General features: G+C 42.8%; 1 protein-coding gene across 2 annotated transcripts in view; it reads right to left on the bottom strand.

The window, feature by feature from the left end:
• The window catches only part of CDKL5 (cyclin dependent kinase like 5), a 1,270,306-nt gene that overhangs the window by 377,621 nt on the left and 869,200 nt on the right, over window positions 1-23,485 (bottom strand). For both annotated transcript variants that reach the window (XM_086934269.1, XM_086934270.1), the window contains exons 8-9: window positions 18,094-18,153; window positions 1,529-1,619 (exon numbers count right to left, since the gene is read on the bottom strand). In XM_086934269.1, the coding sequence (XP_086790395.1) occupies window positions 1,529-1,619; window positions 18,094-18,153 (151 nt within the window). The remainder of the gene's footprint in view (window positions 1-1,528; window positions 1,620-18,093; window positions 18,154-23,485) is intronic.

The following is a 23,485-nucleotide window of genomic DNA, read 5'->3' as shown; positions in this document are numbered from 1 at the left end:
GTATTGTTAGCTAACAGAGTGCGCAAGATTGCCATGTTATTTTACCAGCGGGTTAACATCAGTCATGCTAACAAAAATAACAGTAACTTGCAAGAGAGGAATCTTCCATTCTGCTGTCCTTAAGCTACGTGTAAGTGGGTAACATTGCAAGCCCATCCGGCCATGCACAGAACAAATTTGGAAGGAAAAAAGAAGTGGAGTGGGATACATCTGCTTGTCTTTCAAATAAGTCTTTGACTGAGACATTGTTTGTTACTTACAGTGCAGATACGAAAGGCTGCATCATAACCCCCCCCTACCTTTTCCATAGTGAATAATTGGGCAGAAGGGTATGAAGATGCTCTAGGAATTTAAGGAGGGACAGACAGACACACACAGACGGATTGCTTGACAACATTTTTAGGTATGCAGGGATAAGTACAGACTTGGCATAAATGGCCATGGAGATTACTAACTGACGAGCCAGCACAATAACATGAGATATTTATATATGCTTTAGGTGGGGATTAGACTAATTTATTTCAACTCGTAGGGGTGACTTACGTAGAGAGCTTTGGCGTTTTCTAATGTTCATCTTATTCTACATAATAACTGCTGAGATTGTCATAAATATTACCATTACACTCATACATAAGGTTTAGGTACAGACTGTATATAATAAATAATCTTTTATTGGAAAATACCAACAGGTGTGTGAGTCTACTATTTCAGGTATCATACGTGTGCATCTAATCCTTGCAGATAAAAAATTATTTGGCAGGGTTGTCTGACTCATAACACTCTGATGCTGAATGAGCTTACCTCAGAAGAAGAGTGTTACAACATGGATTTCCTGAGGGAGCTACTGAAATCTAATCGTATGTGCCGCCTCCCTAAATTGGGATTCACAATACTCTACAACCCCTACCAAAGTACCCTTATGCACAGTCAAACTGTCGTACCACAGATCATCCGCATTGAAGCACAGAGACACCACTCATGCAGTGTGCAATGCTATACAAAGGACAACATGGAAATGTCTTCAACCACACTGTAATTTGAATTGGGAAGTGTAGATCAAGTGTGATGCACACTTATCACTCCTGGATGATATTTTATCACACGCAGAAGGGCTAAACACCCTCAAAAAGCTATGTTATACCCAGTGATGTAAAGCACAATGATGCCCCCCCAAAGAATGTCCTGAGGGGCTCCTAAGACTTCCACATATCACTGATATTCCTAGTCTTGGCTCTGAACGAGGGCCACCTGAAGGAACCCTCCCCCCACACGCACACACTGCAGGGGCTGCAGGGCGGCCTGTGGTTACATCTGTACAAAGAAATGATCGGTAATCAGACTTTTTTTTAAATCGCAACATTGAAAGCCTTCATAAATGATGCACTGGCAATACTTAATAATAGAATTCTTTAACAAGACCTCAGGAAGGACACATCCCGTAATGCACGTGAACCTCATAGTTCAATTCTTTAAATTTGACTTTAAAAGCTAATTGGTTCGGTGTTCTGTCTTTTACAAAGTCACTTACCCCAACAGCAGTTCAGGAGAGCGGTACCACCTGGTGGCTACATATTCTGTGTAATTAGCATTGCTACCTTCTGACAAATTTCTAGCAAAACCTGCAGGAATAAATTGAAATCACATATGACATTAAGACCAGGGAACAAAGAGAAATATGAGCTTTAAAAAACGAATATGCTTTCAACAAAATACTATTTAATATTCAATGCAATCTGTACCTTTAACGTTACTACAGCATTTTATTGGAGATATAAAGTAGGCACCGTACATAGTAACAACACACATTGCCACTGTAACTTTCTACCATGAAAGCACAGCTGTCCGGATGGAGACTGTGCTTAAGAAGACAAAACATAAATAAATATATTTTGAAGTGGTGGGCTTTGCGATCTCCCTTAATTACACCACTCTCACAGAAAATCACAGCTAAACAGGGAGGTTATTCCAGAGTCTTGGTTCCTTCACTGAAAAAAACAATTGCCAAGAGATGAGCATACGTGAATTTGTACCAGTGCGTTGGTGTCAGATATTCAGGTTTTCCAAATGAATTGTCTTGTAGATCATGAAACTACAAAGGATATGGCAGAAGGATGAACCCAGTATTAAGGTAAAGGGAACATAGGGAAAATACACTCAAACCTTCTAAGTTTGCTGTTTGAGTGGGCTGATACATAAAAAACTGGTTTAAAAGATGTCAAAGATAATTCTGGGAGTCCAGTGAGTTAAGCGTTACACCGCGGATGTGTGACAAGATGAGAGTCTGGGGGTTGGTGGGAAATTCAGAAATGGAAGGACTGGATTAATTTTTTCAAGGAATGTAAAGTGTAACCGAGTTGCTTGGGCCTATTTCTTGATATAATCATTGAAGGATAGAGAAGAAAACAAGTTATTTAACTGTAACTACAGATATCCAATATTGGTATCTTTCATAGATTCACAGGCCTGAATCATTCCCCGTCGACGAGGCGGGAGTCCCACTATAAATACAAAAATAGTGCCAAAGGTAAAGAATAGTAGTAGGCCCCAAAGAAAAGGATTGATCTTAGTAGCCTCTTTACATCATTATGCGAAAAGAACCAAAAGATTGGTCCCAACCAATCCGCACCCTCTAGAACACTCAGCAGAGCCAGTTCTCCTCAGATTTTCGTTAGCACAAGTGGAAAATAAGTATCCCAAAACTATAAAGAACTGACTCTCCGGGGAGGAGGGTGGGTGCATGTGAATCTATGAAAGATACCAATACTGGATAACTGTAGTTACAGGTAAGTAACTTGTTTTGTCATCCAGTACTGGGGTATCTTTCCTAGATTCACATGCCTGAATCAGAGTAGTGAGCAGTATACCAAGTATACAGTCGGTTGCGGATGGTGGGAGACTTGTGCTGATAAACTCCTAATAACATCCATAAATCATCAACAAAAGGTATACTAAACCAAATCTTACAAGTTAAAAGCATGAACTATAAATAGGAAAATGACACATGCATAGTAATATATCTTCTATGGATATGTAGGTCATTTTGCACATATTATGTACAATAAACATATTTTAATCGCTGAAATTTGTTTGTATCGTGAACAATGACAATCATAGATAGTATCTAAAAGACCAAAAGGTACCTGAAAAACTGGTCTCAAAGAAAAAGATTTTGCAGGACAGCCTGTCCAACCGCTGCATCCTCTTGCTGTGTAGATTGAAGGCAATAATACCTCGTAAAAGTGCGGACATTTTTCCATGTCGCAGCACAACAGATATTTTCTAGAGTCCCTCCAGCAAACAACGCTGTAGATGCTGCCATAGTTGCTGTGGAGTGAGCCTTGACTCTCCGTAGCAATGGCCTGTTACTTTTGTCATGGCAGAAATGGATTGTAGATGCTATCCATCTTGCAATTGTGGCCTTTGTGACTGCAGTTCCCAGAGTAGCTTGTCCGTAAGCCACAAACAACTGGTCGGATTTTCTAAAGCTCTTTTTCCTTTGTAGGTAGAACTTTAAACATCTTTTGATGTCAAGGGAATGTAATGTTCTTTCCGCTGGTGTACACGGATTTGGAAAGAAAGTACATAACCTCACTGGCTCATTGAGGTGAAACTGTCACAGTACTTTAGGTCTAAATGTAGGATTAGTCTGGAGGCTCGCATAAACCCGAGATAAATGTAGAAATGGTTCCTTTATAGTGAAGGCTTAAATTTCGCTTACTCTCCTAGCAGATGTTAGAGCTAGAACTAAATAGACTTTCCACGTGAGAAACTTGAGCTCGGCCTTGTGGGACGGCTTGAATGGGTGCTTCATTAACTGCGTTAGGACCTTGTTAAGCTCCCACTCCGGTGGAGGAGGCCGCACCGGAGAAAACGCTCGGAAAAGACCTTTCATGAATTGTTTGATTAATGAGGATGAACATAAAGAAGGAAGCTTAGCACCTTTCCTGAATCTTGAAAGTGCGGCTAAATGGACCTTAACTGATGAAAAGGAGAGTCCAGACCTCGCCAGATGTAGCAAATAAGGGAGAATCTGCTCCGCAGGAGCTTCTACTGGGTGAACCTTGTTAGTCTTACACCAACAGCAAAATCTCTTCCATTTCAGACGATAAGTCTTAATCGTGCTCTGAGCTCGTGATTTAGTTAAGATGTCACAATAGTCCTGAGGGATGTCAAGGTCCTTGAATTCTAACAAATCAGGAGCCATGCATGTAAACGTAGAGACTGAGGGTCTGGGTGAACCACCTGCCCTCTGTTCCGTGACAACATTGTGGGTGTTGGAAGAAGACGGATCGGCTGGTCCTGAGATAGTAACAGCAGTTCTTGGAACCAGTACTGACGTGGCCACCGGGGTGCAATCAGGATGAGACGGCCGCCCTCCAGCTTCATCTTGCGTAACACCCTCGGGTTAAGAGGTATTGGAGAAAAAGCGTAAGCACAAATCCCTGACCATCGCAGGGACAGGGCATTTCCCCTTGATCCCTGTTGAGGATATCTGCTGGCGTAATATCAGCTTTTCTTGTTGTGCTTCGTTGCAAACAAATCCAATGTCGGCTTTCCCCAAGTCTGGAACACCCTGTTCACTTGAGTGCGGTCTAGCTCCCACTCGTGGCAGTCCGATAGGCACATGCTGAGCGTGTCCGCCAGGGTATTGTGTAGGCCTCTGACATGCTCCGCTTTGAGGGTTATGTTGTGAAGTGTGACACATTCCCACAATTCTTGAGCTTCTCTTGACAAAATTGCTGATCTTGTTCCTCCTTGCATGTTCACATAAAACATGCTGGTGGTATTGTCGGTCCGAACCAGTACTGATGAACCTGCAATCCTTGGAAGGAAAGCTTGCAGGGATAGAAAAATCGCTCGTAATTCCAGTCTGTTGATGTGTTGTTGTCTGTACTCTAGGGACCACTTGCCTGTATCTGTAAATCCTGAAGATGACCTCCCCATCCTTCCATGGAGGCATCTGTTGTCAGAACAAAATCTGGAATATCCTGTATGAAAGTTAGTCCTTCTGCTAAATTGGCTATCTGTGACCACCAATGTAGAGCGTTCACCATGTGTGGCCTGGCCTTTATGGTGTCGTTGAAGGCAGCCATAGCTTGCTGCCACTGAAGATGAAGCTCTCCCTCTAGAGGTCTCATTCTGAGTCGTGCCAAAGAGATGAGGTTTATAGCCAAAGAGCACATTCCCAGGAGCGAAGTGAACATGCAGACAGAAACATACTTTTTTCTTAAAATCAGAGTTGCCAGCTTTTGAAGACGAACTTGTTGTTCGTTGAGACAAGAATGCCTTGCACTGAACCGTGTCCAGAAGGGCTCCAAGAAATGGAAGGACTTGCATTGGACGTAATTGGGATTTGTTTTTGTTCACAGTTAGTCCCAGAGAGTTGAAAATATGAAGAGACGTTGCAGTGGCAATCTTGACTGCTTGTTCCGAAGGACCTTTGATTAACCAATCGTCCAAATACGGGAATACCTGGATTGCCTGGGATCTTAACGCTGCCGCTACAGGAGCTAGGCACTTCGTGAAAATCCTTGGTGCCGATTTTAGCCCAAATGGGAGCACTTTGAACTGATAATGGACGCCAGCCACAGTGAAGTGGGGATATTTGCAATGTTTGGGGTCGATTGGGATGTGGAAGTAAGCGTCTTCCATATCCAGAGAAGCCATAAAATCTCCCTCATTTAGGCAACCTAGAATTTCTGAAAGTGTGACCATGCGAAATCCTTGTTTTTTGAGGAATCTGTTCAGGTTGCGAAGGTCTAGGATCGCTCGCCATTCCCCTGATTTCTTTTTGAACAGGAAAAAACGAAAATAGAAACATGTCGGTTTCTGATGTGATGGGACTTTCTCTATAGCATTTTTGAGGAGCACTGTAAAAGCTTCTTTGAATAGTAAGTGAAGACGAGGGAGAGGGGTCCCTTGGGCAGAGTGGTATGTGGCCTGGTGACAAATTCTAGGGTATGTCCGTTGTTCACCCGGTCTAGAACCAATCGATCGGAGGTAATTTCTCGCCACTTGTCCACAAATGTTGAAATTTTCGCACCCACGGGGATGAAAAGAGATGTGATTGGCGCCCTGCGGAGATTAATGTTTTCTGTTAGCGTCTCGCCATTGATTCTGCGATTGTTTACGACCGCCCTGACGAGAGAAACCAGTTGTACTGGATTGCCGGTATCAAGATTGGTAATTCTGTCTATATTGGGGCTGGTATTGTCTGTTCTGCTGGTTTTCATATCCTTCTCTAGAGGAAAACCCACGCCCCCTTGCGCCTCTGAAGGTTCCGCGCTTGTATTGCAATGAACCCAAGGATCTTGCTGTGTCTGTATCCATTTTTATTCCCTGGAGGGCTTCATCGATGTGTTTCCCGAACAACGATTCGCCATCATAGGCAATGTCCAATATTTTTGTCTGTACTTCAGGTCTAAAAGTGGTGGCTTCAAGCCAACCCTGGCGTCTGAGTACTGCCGCCCCAAGCCAGTTATCTAAAATTGGTATTTACAATGTCTAGTGCACAATCTATTGTTTCAGATGCTGCACGTTCTCCCTCCAGTAAGATCTTTTGTGCTTCCTGTCTTCTGTCCTCAGGAATGAGCTCAATAAACCCAGCCATATCTGACCAAAATTGGTGATCATAATGCCCTATGATCGCTAGGGAGTTAGCTGCCCTGATGGATGCAGCTGCCATAGTTGAAAACTTCTTGCCAATCAGATCAAGACGACGTCCCTCCTTGTCTGGGGGTGTAGTAATGGGTGATGCCGGGGTATTAGATCTTTGTTGGGTAGCCTGGGATTGACCGAATCTGACCGAGCATGCCCAATGAGACAGGATGGACTGTTGGCCGGAGCACAATCCTTCTTATCTATCCGTGGAAGCACTGCTGGCACAGAAGCAGAAGTTTTCATGATTTTGATACCTTTGTTCCATATATAATCAATTATAGGAATGGCCTTGGTAATTTTACTGGATTCCTCTTTAAAGTCGTGAAGAAAACATTCAGTTTGTTCAATGTTGAAATCTAGCAGCAACTCGCTGCATGAGATTATGAAATCCTCCTATATCCTCTGGTGGAGAATCAGATGGAAGAGGAGTCGGTGGAGAAGGCATAGGGATAATGTAAGAATCCCAAGGATCTACATGAGGATTCTCTGTCAATTCACCTTCCTCAACTTCCTCATCAGAGGATGTGTCCTGACCTTGATGAGGGTCTGGAAGTTGGTGCTCTTGAGGAGGTTCTGGAAGTGGAGGCGTTGGAACCGGAGCATCAGGTGGAGGCAAAGGGTCCGGAACTGCCACAGGTGTTGATGGGACTTGTGGTATAACTTGCTGTGGGGGAAACCTCTGTCAGTAGTCTGCTAGCATGGCTTGCAGGTCCTGTATAATAGTTGGAGGCAGATGGCTGGTGTCACTCTGGCGAGACCGCCTATGAAACACTTTATGATGCGGGACGACAATGTCCTCTTGATAATATTGTTCGTGGTAATCCTCTTACTCATCATCTTGACATTTGATCTGTCGCTCAGAAGGGTGATGAGCTATCCCAAATGATCCTTCATCCTCTTCGTTGTTGTAATCATCATCCTCTTCCTGCACATATGTCTCAAGGAGATGTGAAGGAGTAAGAGGGGAAATATTGCAGTATTAATGTCTTTGAAACATCTTGAGTTGAAAGCTCCTAGATGGAACAGGCGTTGAATAAGTTGGAACGACAGTCAATGCGTAGATGGAACAGGTAAGTCCGTAGTTGATGGAATGGTTGTTGAGGGGCTCTCCGTCGATGCACCTGTAATTGACGCGCTCTTTGTCATTGTCGTCGATGGGATCGTCTTCAACAGGATCGTCGTCGACAGGCTCGGCGCTGACGGGATTTGCGTTGATGGGCTCGACGTCGACGGGATGATCGTCGACAGGCTCGGCGTCGATGAAGGCTTCGTCAACGGGATCTTCGTCGACGGGGCAGTCGTTGACAGGACATTCGTCGACGGTGCAGTAGACACCTGCGTCTTCGTCGACGATACACCTCTCGTTGACGGTATAGGCTTCGTCGACGAGACTGTCGTCGACGCTGACTTCGTCGTCGCCGATGAGAATCGTCGCCGAAGACCTCATCGACGATTCTTCGGTGACGGTCTTTTTTGACAGGATAGGAATCTTCGTAGACAATATAAGAGAGGTGATAGACGTCATTGAGAAGAAGTGACAGAAATCATCGACGGAGAAGGGAAAGCCAGAGATTTTTAGAGGCTTTTACTTACTGTTTTAGAAGATGGCTTCTTAGAGTCCTTGAGCGAAGAAGTCTGAGGAGTCTGCACAGGCCCAGAGGAAATTAAAGGAGACCTCTGAGAAGGGTCAGAAGGGGAGTGGGAAGATTTATGGTGTTTACTCCCCTCACTTGAAAAACAGTCCTGAGATCTGGCTCTCTTGCTGGAAGTTGAGGCTCTATCATCCTCTTCAGCTGAAGAAGATTTAAGCCACAACAGGACTCTTGCCTCCCTATCCCTAAGGGTTTTAGAAGGGAAAGTGCAGCAAATTCTGCAATTGTTTGCCTCATGCTTAGGGTAGATGCAGTCCTTATGTTGGTCATCAAAATGGACCCTCTTCTTGTTGCAGGTTCTGCAGGGCTTGAACAAGGCCTTCTTGTCAGACATCATGGAAAATAGAAGAAAACTGAGTGGCACTCAGGGAGACTCGCTTCCACAGGACGTGTGATGAAAATCTGAGGAGAACTGGCTCTGCTGAGAGTGTTCTAGAGGGTGCTGATAGCTGATTGGTTGAGACCAATCTTTTGGTTCTTTTAGCATATGATGAAGATAGGCTACTAAGATCTAGGCCTCAGGCCTTTTCTTTGGGGCCTACTGCTATTATTTACTTTTGGCACTACTTTTGTATTTACCGTGGGACTCCCGCCTCGGCGACGGGGAATGATTCAGGCGTGTGAATCTATGAAAGATACCCCAATACTGGATAAGGTCCATGGATTTTACACAGGATGCCCAACAGTCGGAGAGGCTAGCTAAGTCCATACCATTGAGCCGGTTCTTAAAGAGCCTTTCAGTGGTTGCTCCATTTATGAGGATCAATTCAGTATGTTGGGCTAAGGTTTAGATATACTGTCAAAATCTTGAGCTGAATGTGATCTAAGAAGAATCTTAGTTTAAAGATGTTTTTGGACTACAAGACTTTAAAGAATAGGTGAGTGCTGTCAGTCTATTGGTAGATAGCAATGGTTTGGGGCTCAGACGTATAACCGATACGAGGATGCTGTTGCTGCCATGTCTAAAGACAAAGCAAATATGCAACACAGATACGTCGAACTATTCCTGAATTCTACAGCAGGAGGCCCTGGTGGTGCATACAGTAGCCAGTTGATGGCTGGAATGGGACACTCTGGGGTACAAGAAGCAGCGACCACTGAAAATCTGTATGTTGGACGCACTGTGAAAACTGTGATAGTGGACAATTCCAAAACAGTCTGTGACATACTCATGACCATCTGTGCTAGGATAGGATAGCCCTGTCAAGTCTTGTCTTCCCTACTTCAATTGGTATAATCCAACAACTATAAAGGCAATAAGATACCACCACAGATCGCTCTGCTGACAAGACAACTACTGCCCTTCCTCTCTGCCAGTGTGAAGAAATCAACCAAAGCAATATTATACCGTATATTTGTTTCTTTGTTTACTGTTTTAGTTTTTTGTTTTTTTTCTCCTTTTCTCAATTACTATGTTTATTTCATGTTGTCCTCTCTACCAATTTATTGTAAAGCGCTCTGAAATCCTTCGGGGTCTTGTTCGCGCTATATAAAACTTTATGAATAAAAAATAAAATATAAAATAAATAACTATGTAAATGTTACACAAACTGTTCTTGAACAGCATACGATGCAAGATTTGAAGTGTGGTGCTTTGTAAATCACATTAGAACTTTGTGATGGCATTCAGGACCACACCACATTTTTACATAGTAATTTATTATAATACAGATTAAACAGATCAGCGTTCCTATTAGATCAACTTCTGTGATTTATGGTCAGAATGTATAATTCTAAGAATTCAAGATCTTTAACACACTTTTTGACTTTTTGTCAAATAACCATGGTAATCCGGTATATACTTCTAAATGTTTCCCGAAGCATAAATACAAGCTGCTTCACAAAGACAATAGGAAAAGAAACATGTGAAAGTCAAACTGCACAGGTTTAGAAGCATTTTGCCGCTAACACAGGTTTTCTTCTACTTATTTTATATCATAATCTTCACTACACTTGATATTTCTCCCCTCTCTAAAAGCCTCATGACTATAACACAGTGGATGACAATTCACCACTCAACCCTACAAAAAACAGAGGACCGGATTGAGAGCTTGGCAGATAGGGTTCTCTTTTACCACACAACAGTATACCCTGTCAGACAAACCCTACGCCCACCCGTCTCATTTCAAGAAGGGAGGACCAAGGGCAATGTGGCCTCCGGAAAACTTCTTCAGACGGAGTAGGTACATCAGAGGGAGGGCATTACACTGCCACCCAATTTAAGGTGGACGGTGTAATTTGTTTTTTTCCTGTCCCTCAGCACCAGGAAAAGCTGGTGGTGAGGAATAGAAAAAACTAAATAATGACCAACACACCCTGGGAGTAGACTCCCAGGATGTGTAGGTCAATTAGTGTTTCGCGTTTCAGAAACAAACTCCTAATTTGTGTGTTTGCTTCTGAAAAAGAAAACAACGTTCCAAGTTTGGTAAACAGCCATTGAAACTGAAGACGGCTGTCTGCCAATTATTTTGTACATGGAAAGGAACCACCGGGACGTAGGGTCCTTTTAATATACAGAGATGACCACTGGGCCAGCCAAGTTCTCAAATTAGTTGACTAGCATTTTGATGTCTAGAAATAATATACCATAATATACCATATTTATTTTCCCTTTTTATCTCCTATCCTTGTTTCTGTTGTTCTAATTACTATTTGCATTGTAAATAACTGAGAGAATTTAAATTATTTTTGATCTGTTTGCACTCCTAATTTTGTTGCGGATGGCAAAGTAGTGGGTTGATAAGACTCCATGCACACAATCCTACGTCCATGTTAGCAGTGGTGTGTTATGACCCTCAGCAGTGGAGAGGCGTGGAGCCGAGAGTTGAATAATAAATCGCAATGCCTTTAGGTTCACATTCCAAATCTCTTAATCATGACTCGTTAACAGATTTTATAATGGGCCATGGCTGAAAGCTCTGGAAGTAGGGCTGAAGACCATGCGAGTTTTTCACAGTGCCTGTCAATGGGTCATAAAGCTAACATGAAATGAAAAACATACTTACCATGGCTCCTCATCTTGGAAGAAGTCAGCCCGAATCTTCCTGAAGCCTCAGCCCACATCCCTCTTTGAATCTTGAGGCTGCTCTCATGCTGCAGATAAGCAGCACGAGAGCAGCGCGAGGATGGCTGCAGCGAGCTGCCTCAGCACTCTAGCAGCACTGGGGGGCCGTGTGCCTGCTCTCCACCCAGCTGTTCAAGACAGCTAGGTGGAGAGGTTTAAAGTGTGCATGTCATGCTGGACGTCATAAGATAGCCGGCCAAACTGACATGTGCTCTTTCAACTGGAGTGAGCACCACTCCTTCTCTGCTGGCAGTCAGCAGCAATTGCCCTGCTCTTGAACACTGCTCGGGCTGAGAGCAGTGAAAAATAAAATGGTAATTCATTTAATTACCATTTTATTTTTCATTTTTGCTGCACTGGGGGGATTTTCCCTGCATATTAGGACATATACTAAACGTTTCATGTTTTAGGCATCCAATGCATAATGGAAAGGTTATGGATACTTTGTTGCCACATTGGAGAGTGGCGAAAGCAAGACGGAACCCATTCAACCTATCAAAACAGCTTTAAGTCCAATGCTCATAGATGTAAAACAGGTCCTTCAGCCAGACCTGGCTTTCTAGACAACTACATTGTTTCATGCTAGGGATTTTAAGCCAATACAAGCAATGTTGAATACAAACCGGCAAAGTACAAGAAAGGAAAATATTACTAAAAAAAGCCATGGTGGACATTGGTCTACTTGGCAGCTATGTCTCTTTACTCTGTAGATGCATCACTTCCACACATATACAAGAAAACAGTGCAGAAAAGTAGTGAGGGCAAGATGAAAGAATGAGACTTCAAGTATTTAAGAATGCAAGGCATACATTAATTGAATGCTCCAAGGTAGGTTAATAATCCAACCAGGTACTGCAGGGGGCTATATGTTTTGGGAACGCTGTATGAGCACTGAAAGCACTGGCTGACTATTGGTCCAGGCCCAGCAACAGACGGGTCACATAACCGAGTTGCATATCCCAAACACCCCCACGGCCTGCCTACTTGGAATGATGTCACGATCTAAGATAAATAGAGAGGCGACTAGGTTTGTACAGAGAGAGCCCTACTGTTGGCCAAAAGACAAATCACCATGCATGGAAAAGCAGGCATGCTCCAATGATGGATAGGTGGAGACAAGAATTGTTGAAGTGGACTGGAGTAAGAATCAGAGTGCCAACAGACATAGCGAGTACGGGAGGCAAGGCATCCTGTGGAATAGCTTGGGATTTATTCTTGTCCCGAATCCCAAAGGATGACAATTATCCCCTCTTAGATCACGCATGGTTAAACGTTGTTTGTGACCAGATAGTAGTTAAAATTATACTGATGTGAAAATGTCACTGCCTTGCTATGGTGTTGTAGATGCATCTCAATAGTCTCAGTTCTGTGAGTCAGAGAGTATGATGCCATTATGTAATCTGTTTAGTACTGATAATTGACAGGTGCTGGTTTGCAGCTGTTACTGCAGGGTGGTCCGCTAATATTATATTGATCTTTTCTTTAATCGTACTCTGTTAAGGAATATTAAAATATCTGCAAAATCAGTAAAATGCATCTCCTTCTACACTCTTAACTTCGAAAGCCTCCAAGAGAACATTACTAACTCAGTGGCAATCATCTTACCATTGGTCTAGCCTACAACCACTAGGCAAAATTAACAAGTTAGTCAAAATCTCATTGAATACCCCAACAACTTTGACTGTGCTTTCGGAACCGGACCTGAACCAGCAGGTACTGCTGCAGCACTTGTGTCACTGAACCCACTGTTCACAGTTCTGGGTCTGCTGTTCTCACTGGGCATAGCATTTTTCATACAAAGCTTCATTGTGAATTTTTTTGGAACTTGTTTTTCAGGCTTTGCAAACAAACTACCTGTAAGTTTGGAGCTATAAATAGGATATGTAAATCCTACAAGACAAATTGTGTCCCTGTGCCCCTTTTGTCACTTGGCGGAGGTTTTGGTGTGTGACATCCATCAATGACCTTCACAACAAAAACTGACCTTCACAACAATAATTTCCAGTTGTTGCCAGTCAAAGAGATCACCCAGATCCCTGAACCTGCTAGGAATCCTTAAAACTCTCATTGGAGGGAGGGAAAAAGGCTCACTCTTCCAGTGAGATCAGTTTATTTCTCAAATGTATTACCCATGGAGGATATCTCAATATACGAAGGATTTGTGAATTTATGTTCAATAGCACTAACAATATCTCTATGAAGGCTGCCCAAGTCAGGGATCCTGGTAATGACGGGTTTGACAAATCCAAAGAGTTCTTGAAGTGTGGGCTGGAATCGTTGGACATTGTTGTTCTGTCATCAGTAACAACTTCAGATCCAGTCTTCACCATTCTCCATGCTGCCTCAAATCCTCTTTGACACCTTCCCCTTACACCACACACTTCTATGTAACATTTATTATCAACTGGAAGATAGCTGCTTGGTCATCCAGCATGTCCTACCCTACCCTTCCTGTCCCTCCCTCGGGCCGTCCTTCAGAATGAGCTTTCCAGGAAAGCCTCCATTTTTTGGAGGTGACGTCCTTGCCCTGCTGAACACAGAGGCTATAGAGATGGTAGAAAGGGGTACAGAATTCTACTCCCTTTACTTCTTCCCCAAGAAGGATGGAGGGCTGAGACCCATCCTGGATTTACACAAACTGGGCTTTTTCATTTGGCCAGACAAGTTCAAGATGCTGTGTCTGAACCCTGAATGCAGGAGATTCGTTTCTGCCTCTGGCTTTCCAGGATGTCTATTTTCCCCTAAAAATCCTTTACCGACCGCCAACGTTAACTATAGTTCATAGTATGGGTCCCAAACCCCATCAATCATGGTTCTACCTTTCTGACCTACAACTGCTCTATGCATCTTTATAAGAGTGATGGTAGTTGGGGTGGTTTAACTGCAAAAATCAGGAGATTTGTATTTCCATACATGGATAACTTGCTAATTGAAGTGGTGTTTCCAGCGCTGGTCAAGAAACCGCTGCAGCAGATGTCTCTCTTTGAGGAATCGTGTTTAATCATCAGCGCCCAAAAGTTTAATCTTTCTCCTACACACAGGCTAGCCTTCATAGGAATGGACTGGGAATGAGCCACCTGAAGGCCTTTCCTTCTCCTTAGAGGGCCGTGGAAAACTTTGGAGCCGATTCTGTAGTATAATACTCAGACCCCTGCATCCTGTTGCTAGAAAGATTGGCAGAGGAAGAAAGGGCGGCACTATCCAGGAATAACAAATGCAAGGTCACCGGCACACAAACAATAGAATGTGCTGAATTCCCGCTGAAAATATCCCAAAAGGACGATGTTACACTGCCCTGATGGATAAGAACCAGCCATGAGGGTAGTGTAACAGATGAGACTGCACCCAAGAAAACCACATCCACCTCAGTCCCACTCTCCCTCGTGAGGAGGTAAACAGGAGGCATGCACAGACAGCCGAACCTAAACCTCACCAATAAAAGGATCAAGATGTATGCAGTACAATACTGGCATAAAAGTAGAGCAGCCACATTGGCAGTGCTAAATTAGAAAACATATAACACACATATATGAGCATCCATAAGTAAAATGAGGCCAAACAAATAATTCAGACACACCCAGATCACCATATAATTAGTATAATGCCACAAGGCATGCAAACTATTCGAGTTTGACAGGTACTCAGGATTGAAGAGCAAAAGAATGTCTGGTTGAAAATGGTTGAATGTTACTATGCACAGTTGCAACCAAGTATCTAAAATGCAAAGCCAATAAAAACAAATTAAAACAAAAAACATGTGCATTCTTTTGGTGCCACATGACAGGTGGTAGATTAGGGCCATTCAGAGGTGCATGAGGTCGGAGTGGCTTTAGCATTAGAAAAGTCTCATGGCTCAGGTGCTGATACCTCATTCTGTTCTGTCTGGACTTGCCTTGATGAATGGACCCATTGTATGTTCCAACCACGCATGCATTTACCATGCATTGCCTTTACAGTGCACCCAGAACCACAAATGCGTCTTTACAACGCATTTCTTTACCACGCGAGTCGTTACAATTACTTGCTTTAGGTAAAGTGCTGGACTTTGGAATAGTATAATTTACTATTCCAACTCCAGTCTGCGCAACAGTAGGGAAAGTGTTGGACTTAAAGTCCAACATCAGCCCAACAACGTCCTCCCTAAGACAAATCATTGAAACGATTTGTATGATACTGGAATGTGTTCGAAAGACACATTCATGGTTCGGACCGCCCTGTAAAGGCACAGCGTGGTTCAAGCCTTGTTGTGAATGTTGGTTCCTTCCCATCCAATATTTTTGTTGGTTGTCTTATCAGCCCCCCCTCAGGCTCAGGCTAACGTGGTGATGGAAAACTCCCTGTTGGGCAGCGGTGCCTATCTGTCATTATGGACACTATTTTCAGTCTTTGGCTTTTGTGTGACAAGTTAATGAAATTCTGTATATTGTAGTCTCTTGGTTTTAATCCATTTCATTACTACACCTAAAACAAATTAGCATGTGAAAAGCCAAGGAAATGAACCAGTCAGCGCCTCTGATGACAGAGTGAGGCACTCACACTAGAGAGAAACAACAATGTATGGCCTCTGGAACGAGATGGAGCAGGGTCTGCACTTAGATAAGCTTGACTTATACTCACCCCATCTTGCAAAGAAAGCATTTCTCTCTTCCATCTCAGGAAACCAAATTCAGATTCTGTCAATCAACTCTACTACCGTACACTATATTCACAAAAAGTTGGTACCGGAAAGTGGACTTTATTTTGGGAGAGGTTTCCCATGCGGCAGTGGGCACAACAGGGACTCTTGCAGTAATGGCTCAATGCGAGAGCATATGCTCTCAATTGTCTCTCGCTGGAGGACCATGAACGGTAGTTGCACCCTGTAGTGACAGAGGTAATCTTTTCCATGTTATATCTTCAGTTTCATGAGCTCTTTGCCACTGCCCAGAACAGGAAGTGTATTTTGTTTTAAGTACAAAGGTAGAGAAGGAGGACAGAGCACAGCTGATCCTGACCGCCCAAGATTGGTCGGAGAGGATCTGGTAGGTCAAACTGTTGGCACTGTGCATGCACCTGCCTCTTCTTCTCCTGTAGAAAGCTGGCCTGCTCTGCTCTCGCTGCAGGATGGTCAGGTCCTCCACCTCAATCACCAAACACTGCAGCTGCAAATATGGAGATTGAGTGATGTCAACTTGAGTCCTTTTGCGTTTCTGATGAAGTTGCAAGTGAAATGCTGGCTGCTGGATGCTGCAATCAAACTGATCTATGCAGGTCTTTGGGAAAGTTGTGTTCAATAGTGTGAGTCAGAAGCCCTAAACCCATTTAATTCTTGCCCTTATGGCACCTTATAAACTCCGGTGTCATGATGTCTGGAGCAGATTCGCAGCTAATGCCACATGGAGCCAAGTGGCAGCATAAGAAACAGATAGCTGGGAAAAGGCGTTTTTGGACTGCATGAAGCCCGGATGGATGATCCATAAAGTGAAGAATCTGGAGAAAATCTGTAAACGATGATATGTTGACTTGGAATATTGTTATCAAAGTTAAGCAACTGTTGGAGTATATGCATCTAAAATATTACCATAAATCGCTTCTTCGGATGTGTTGAAATAGAAACCGGTGCAACCAAAATGAAGGAAAGTCTGTAAATAAATGAATTATTCTGCTAACTAGGCAAAAAAGTGTAATCTCATTACAGATCCAGTCACGGATGACCTCAGATCATTTCACCTAATTGGATGATAAGATCTATTTTTTCCCAACAAAAAGAGGTCAGCATTTTTTAGCTTGAAAATGGAGGCCAAAAAGACACAGCGTGTAGCAACAGTGGGCTAAAGGCGACACAGTAATATGTACACCACCACCTCACAGATGTTCACGAGAGGGCAGGGGCAGCTCCTCCCAAATGGCAGAGGAGTGCCACCCAGCCACCCCGCCTGCTACGAGCTCAGCAAACACAAATCAAATCTAAGTCATTTTATTTTGACACCACTCGCGCTGTGTACCGTCCTATCCGATATTCGCACTGTAGACCTAGCAATCCAAGGGCTGTGAAACAGCCTGGGGATCGCTGACATAGGCCCCCAGCCTCAAAATGAGCACGGAGTTAGCCTGCTCCAACCAATATGGAGCTGCTCTCATTCTGAAAACCGAATGAGAGCAGCTCCAGGATAGTTAGGATTCACGTTCCAGGAGCAGGAAGGAAGTCCTTCCCTTTCCTACTCATGGAATCCAGGATCCTGATCGCTCCAAGGAAAATCACACACCAGACAGGGGCTAGCAAGTTGGGTGCAACATATATGGTGAGTTTTTTGGGCATCGTGCCCCACTATATTTTAATGTTGCCAACCACCCCTGCGAAAGGGTAATAATAACCAGATGTTTTATTATCTGAATACTGAAATTGCCACTTTAGGGTCTGCAGGAGATCTTGTCCCTATAATTGGAAGAGGCCATGCGGATGCACTGCATACCTTAATCCAAATGAAATACAAATAATGCACCCCGATAAGGACATGTCGTCTATAATTCATGAAAAGATAAGTCACTCAGATAAAACCAGATAAAGCAAGACGTAAGCAACCGAGGGGGGAGGAGAGATGACGCGTTGGTGCAAGTGAGATAACTCTATTCACTTTGCCAAGATTCTATAATCATTTCATCTCTGCCAGGAAGCATAATTTCACAACACATTTATCAAGAAAGTAAATGGATTATGTTGATACTAATTCAACTTACCAAAGTCGCACAGTTTTAGGATGTCATTGTGGCTGATCAAGAGATTTTCTGGTTTAATATCTGAATTAGAAATAAAAAAGAAATATTAGAAAAAGACCATATGGCCAGACAGATGTTATATAGATGGGTGTGACAATATGATAATAGCATACCTCCTTATTATCTAACAACTAAAAATGATACATTAAACCTACCAGTGAAAATAGTTCATTTAGCTCTCTTTTTCAAAACAAAGCACCATAAAAATGCAACGCAAGTTATTAGTCACAGAAAATGTAAGACAACAATGGGTCCATGTCAACACCGACAGAAATCATGGTAAAAATTGCATGAAAAAAACACTACATGAATATGAATGGACGCATTCTTCAAAAAGACAGTAAAAGTGTTGACAAAGGTATCGAACATGGCCCCTTTTCTTCTGAGCATGATATGAACCGATATGGAATTTGATGCTCGTGTTGTTGCTCCCGGAATTTCTGGCTTTCATTTGTTGCTCAAAGGATGTGGGTAGTGTTGTGTTTATCTTTAAAATGTACTGCAGATATTATTATCAATTTATTTCCAGAATTTTGTTCTGGCATAAGGGAAAGGGGAGTGTTGTGTTTATGTGGTGTGTTTACCTATAAATTGCATTGTAATGTGTTGCAATGTATAATGTGTTCAGGTCACTGGGAATGTTGAGGAGCGTGTGATTGTTAGAAGCCAGGTAGTGGGAACTGGTGCTCTGGCTGTGCTGTCGATGTTGGCGGGCTTCAAGACGGGAATAAACTTGTTTCAAACTAATCATGTTGATGTTTGGATCGAACATAACAATTTGGCCACGAGCTGCCTTGAAGTATTTTGGGAGAAAGAACCCATTTGTGCCACTTGAGATTCAACTGCTGCTCATTACCTCTCCTTTAAGACAGATCCTTGGGATTTTACCTCTACCAGCATTGTCGTGTTGGAAATTTCGTGAGGTGAGAATGCTTGGCACTACATTTCAATGTTACCAACAGGACTAGCACAAGCGTGCCCAGCACCGGCAGGAGGGCTTGAGCACATATTCAGCTCTATCGCATTAAAGAAGTTTCTGCACGCGATGACATCAATCTGTTAAGGAGAGCGAGCACCTGGAGGTGTCCACTATGAGTCTGCGCATAAGGTGGCTCCAGGTGGTTGTGTGGGTGCTCATCGCGTTCAAGTATTGGGCTCCATAACTGTTGTGCTGGTTGGCCCACAGTGATTTGTGGGAGTCTGTGTGACGTTACCACCCGACTCCTGCATCGTTTGTGGTGTTATTGTGGGAATCAGCATGACAAATTCACATGAACATGATGTGCTGCAAGTTTGAATTGGGGCAAGTCTTTACGAGGATGTAGCTATTGATGGCAAAATCATTCTTTCGGCATGGATTTTCACCAGTGAAAATATGGCATTGTATCTCTATATTCAACAGTTATTCCGCATTTTTTAATGGACTTTCATACTTAGGACAAACTACTACTGTAAATCTTTGGATGGTGCCTTGTTTGTTCTTTTCATCTGCAATGTGTGCTTCACAAACATATTCCTTGACACCACCACAACCATTTTTAGCAACTCACGGAGATACTCCTTTGGAATGGCACAAGTAAAATTTGTATTTTTTATATAGATACCATTGAGGATGATGACTTATCTCAAGAAAGGAAAAAGAACATGCTTTTACATTCTTTGGGTCCTCAAGATCATAAAGTATATATAATACGCCTGAGAAAAAGCACGGACAACTGATGAAACTGTCCCACAAATTTCTTCATAGTACTAAATAGGCGTATTTTTAAAAAAAAGTACAAAATTCTATGTTGAATAGCTTGTATACCTGAATGCAATTTGTAGTACGTAATTATACCTATACAGTATGAACATATATAAGAAATAATAATGTGCTGATTTAAGTTGGCTTAATGGACGATGCCATATTAATTACAACATAATACACTAGAATTGAAAGGGCTGTTTTCCAAGTCGAGCTGTTGCTTTCTGCTAAAGATTTTTTCCCCCCCTTTTGCTGTAGATGCTATAACTTTCCAGAAACCTTCTGTTAGTTAGTGAATAGGCATTTGTTTTGTATTCGACAACTGATAGTGGTGTTCTTACCAGGAGGAGAGGAGACAACAGCAAGAATAATTCATAGGAAGATCTACCTGAACTGGAAAATGTGGACAAAGTATTTTTTCAAGGACTTGTGTTGATGGCCCACTGTGCAGACATGAGAAATGGGGGAATTTACCTATACCAAGGGTTTATTGAAATTCTATTGGATGTTGTGAATGAAGAAAGAGAAACATGTTAACATTTAAAATATTGTGTGTTATTCGATTCGGTAGGTTTTCAGGTCTCAGCATCAATTGGCACAAATCTGTTATTTTCCCATTGACTGCTAGCACGACTTCCTGGGACTGCGAATTCCCGCTTGAGTGGTGCCAAGACGCTGTCAAGTATCTTGGAGTTTATATCCATCTGGACACCGCCACTATGATCAGACTAAATCATGTTAGGACTATTAGCTTCCTGGAATCGCAGATTGTGAAATGGCTGCGGTTGCCTCTGTCAATGGCCGGGAGAGTGGCTATAATTAAAATGGTGGTCTTTCCTCAGTTTTTATATCTTTTTAACAATATCCCTATTCCTCTCACTCAGACCTTTTTTCTTCAACTGCGTGCACTCCTCTTGCGTCTCGTTTTGGGTGACAAGAGGCCACGTGTGAAATGGCAGACCTTGACTCTGCCGTATGAGAGAGGAGGCTTTGGGGTTCCAGACATGTATCTGTATTACCTGACTGCACAATGTTGCTATGCATATGCCTGGTACCACCCGGACGCATGTGTCCCCTATTTGAAACCGGAGGCTGACCTAGTACTCCCACAGAGGCTTTCGGCCATCCTACCCACGGGCATCCCAGGGACCCTCACGACATCCAGACGGTCTCCACCACCTGCTGGACATGGGACAGGTTGCGTAGACTGTTGGGCCTAGTCCAATTACATTCTCCAACGTTGCCTCTACCAAATCCTTCATTGCTTCCCATAACGGGAGAGGTCTTGATTCAGCGCACACTTGAGAAATTTCACATCTGCACGATAGGCGACCTGTTTCCTAATGATCATGTTTTCTCGGTGTCGGAGGAGGCTCGATTCAGTGAACGCTTCTTTATGGACACCTTTGTACTGAAGTGTATGTATTCCATGCTGCGGGCCACGTTCCGTTCCTTCCCATTTGCTCCTGAGCCGGCCCCACCACTGACCCTAATTATCGAATGTCCTAATTTGATCTCAATATTATACAAACAATGTGAGATATTCCGGCCATTCTCTCATGCTAAAACACGCTCGGCCTGGGAGATAGATCTGGGCAGGCCTAATACAGACGACCAATGGGACCAATGCTGCAGGGCAACTAAGGAGGTGTCATTGAATAGTAGGCATAAGCTGCTTCATTTTAGGTTTCTCAGTAGAATGTACCACAAGCCTGCATGGTCCCATAGGATAGACCATAATAGACCTCACCTCTGCCAGAAATGCTTAGCTCCATTTGCCGACTTTGCCCACCACTCCTGGACATGTCCTAAAATACAGCAATACTGGATTCAGGTACACGTCACATTAGGGACATACTCTCCATGTCATTGATACCAACTCCTGAGATTGCACTGTTGGGGTATGTGGTTAATTTCCCTAAGAAGGTCAGGAAATTAGCAGCGCTAGGTTTCCTGTTAGCTAAGCGTGAGGTGGCATTACTATGGGGTAGCAAGAGGGCCCCTTCACTACAGTCATGGCTTTACAGCTTAGCATTTTGTAACATAAATTGCGAGGAATACGCCACGTTGGTCCCTAGCTCCTCGCGACCGGTGGATATTTGGGGACCATACAAAACTTACATTGCTAAGAAACAAACTGAACATGACTCACAGACAGCTAGTGGTATCTTTCCCGAGGGGGTTGGCTAGGAGCATGGACAGGGACGGGCACCCATGGGGTTGAAATGTTTTTATTAACTGTCACTCGCACTTAAGTTCTGTTTGTATTAAGGGGGGCTGAGGGAAGCAGATACTTCCTTGTATTGCAAATACCCTGTTAAATAACTTATGGTATGTCTTCGATTCTCCACCACGTTCCATTGTCCACTTGCACCAGGGGTTGTATCATGTCATGCATATCACAACAATATATCTTTGTTGATGCCAATACTATATGCCGCAATGTGCTATATACCTTGTTCATGAATGTATAAAACTGAAAAATAAAGCTTTAAAAAAAAATATATATATATTGTGTGTTTATGTTAGCATGTATTCCTAGAGTGGGGGCGGGCTTCTCTCACTCGCATTTGCAGAAGACTCATCTTTGAGTATTTAGAGATTATATTTCTCTTCATGGGAGATTGCTTAGCTTATATTTTTTTCTTGTTTTATTAAAAGTCTGCTTCCCTTTTATTTGACGTGCAAAAGCGTTACGCTTAAGCATTTATTCTCTCATAAAAACACTTAATTGGGTATCTACTCCCACCTGATTTAACTTAGATAGAAAATTTCCTTAATTGAACACTCTTGTTGTATTATCATCATATTGTCTGATATACTTACAAACGTTCTATTTTTCCTTACACTGAAATATTGATTATTGGATTACATTCATTTGTAATGCTGATACTTAAAAGGCTAATGCTTATTGAATAATTAATTAACCCTTGCCATGCGTCAGACGGCGTGAAATTCGGTCGCACCGCGGGGGAATTCCACAGGGGTTCAAGGGGTTAAACTAAAGAATTGAAAAATAAAACCCTTTAACTCAAACAAATTCTCTTCATTGATATTACATAAAGTCTGAAGCGATTTTCCTGCCTATTTGTTTTAATGTAGGTGCTCGTTTCTATTCACTTCTCCTTGTCAATAAACAAAGGTCCATACGACCAAAGGCGGGGTTATTTAATTTTTTATGCCCAAGGATTAAGATATAGAAAATTCAGCTCTGTCAAGTGATATCGAGAGGATGGTTGATGTCCCAGGAGAGAAAGGAGCTGAAATATTTTGCCCAAGGTTAGAATTGCACATATCCCTTAATTCCAAAGTCCGAACTTGAAGACTGAAGGAGTTTGCAGTTCTGAAAGCGGCAGTAGTGGTGGAAGTGTGAGTATCAGTAGGGTTATGCATCGCAATTGTCTTTTAGTTTTGTCAATGAGCTGAAGTTATGTGTCTGGTATTTTGGTAAAAGCTGATAGATTAGGTGTGTCCAAGCGCTTAATATTGAGCAGTTGAAGTTGTTCTCAGACTCGGAGTAATCCAAGATCCCTTATTTCGTTGAGAAATAATAAGTAGAAGCATTACTTGTCTGTTGGGATTTGTGGTGCAGATTCATGAGGTGCCTTT

Source organism: Lissotriton vulgaris, chromosome 8 (genome assembly GCF_964263255.1).
Source record: "Lissotriton vulgaris chromosome 8, aLisVul1.2, whole genome shotgun sequence".
NCBI lineage: Eukaryota > Metazoa > Chordata > Amphibia > Caudata > Salamandridae > Lissotriton > Lissotriton vulgaris.
Note: the sequence above shows the minus strand (reverse complement) of the source record. Positions and strands in the feature narration are given on the sequence as shown.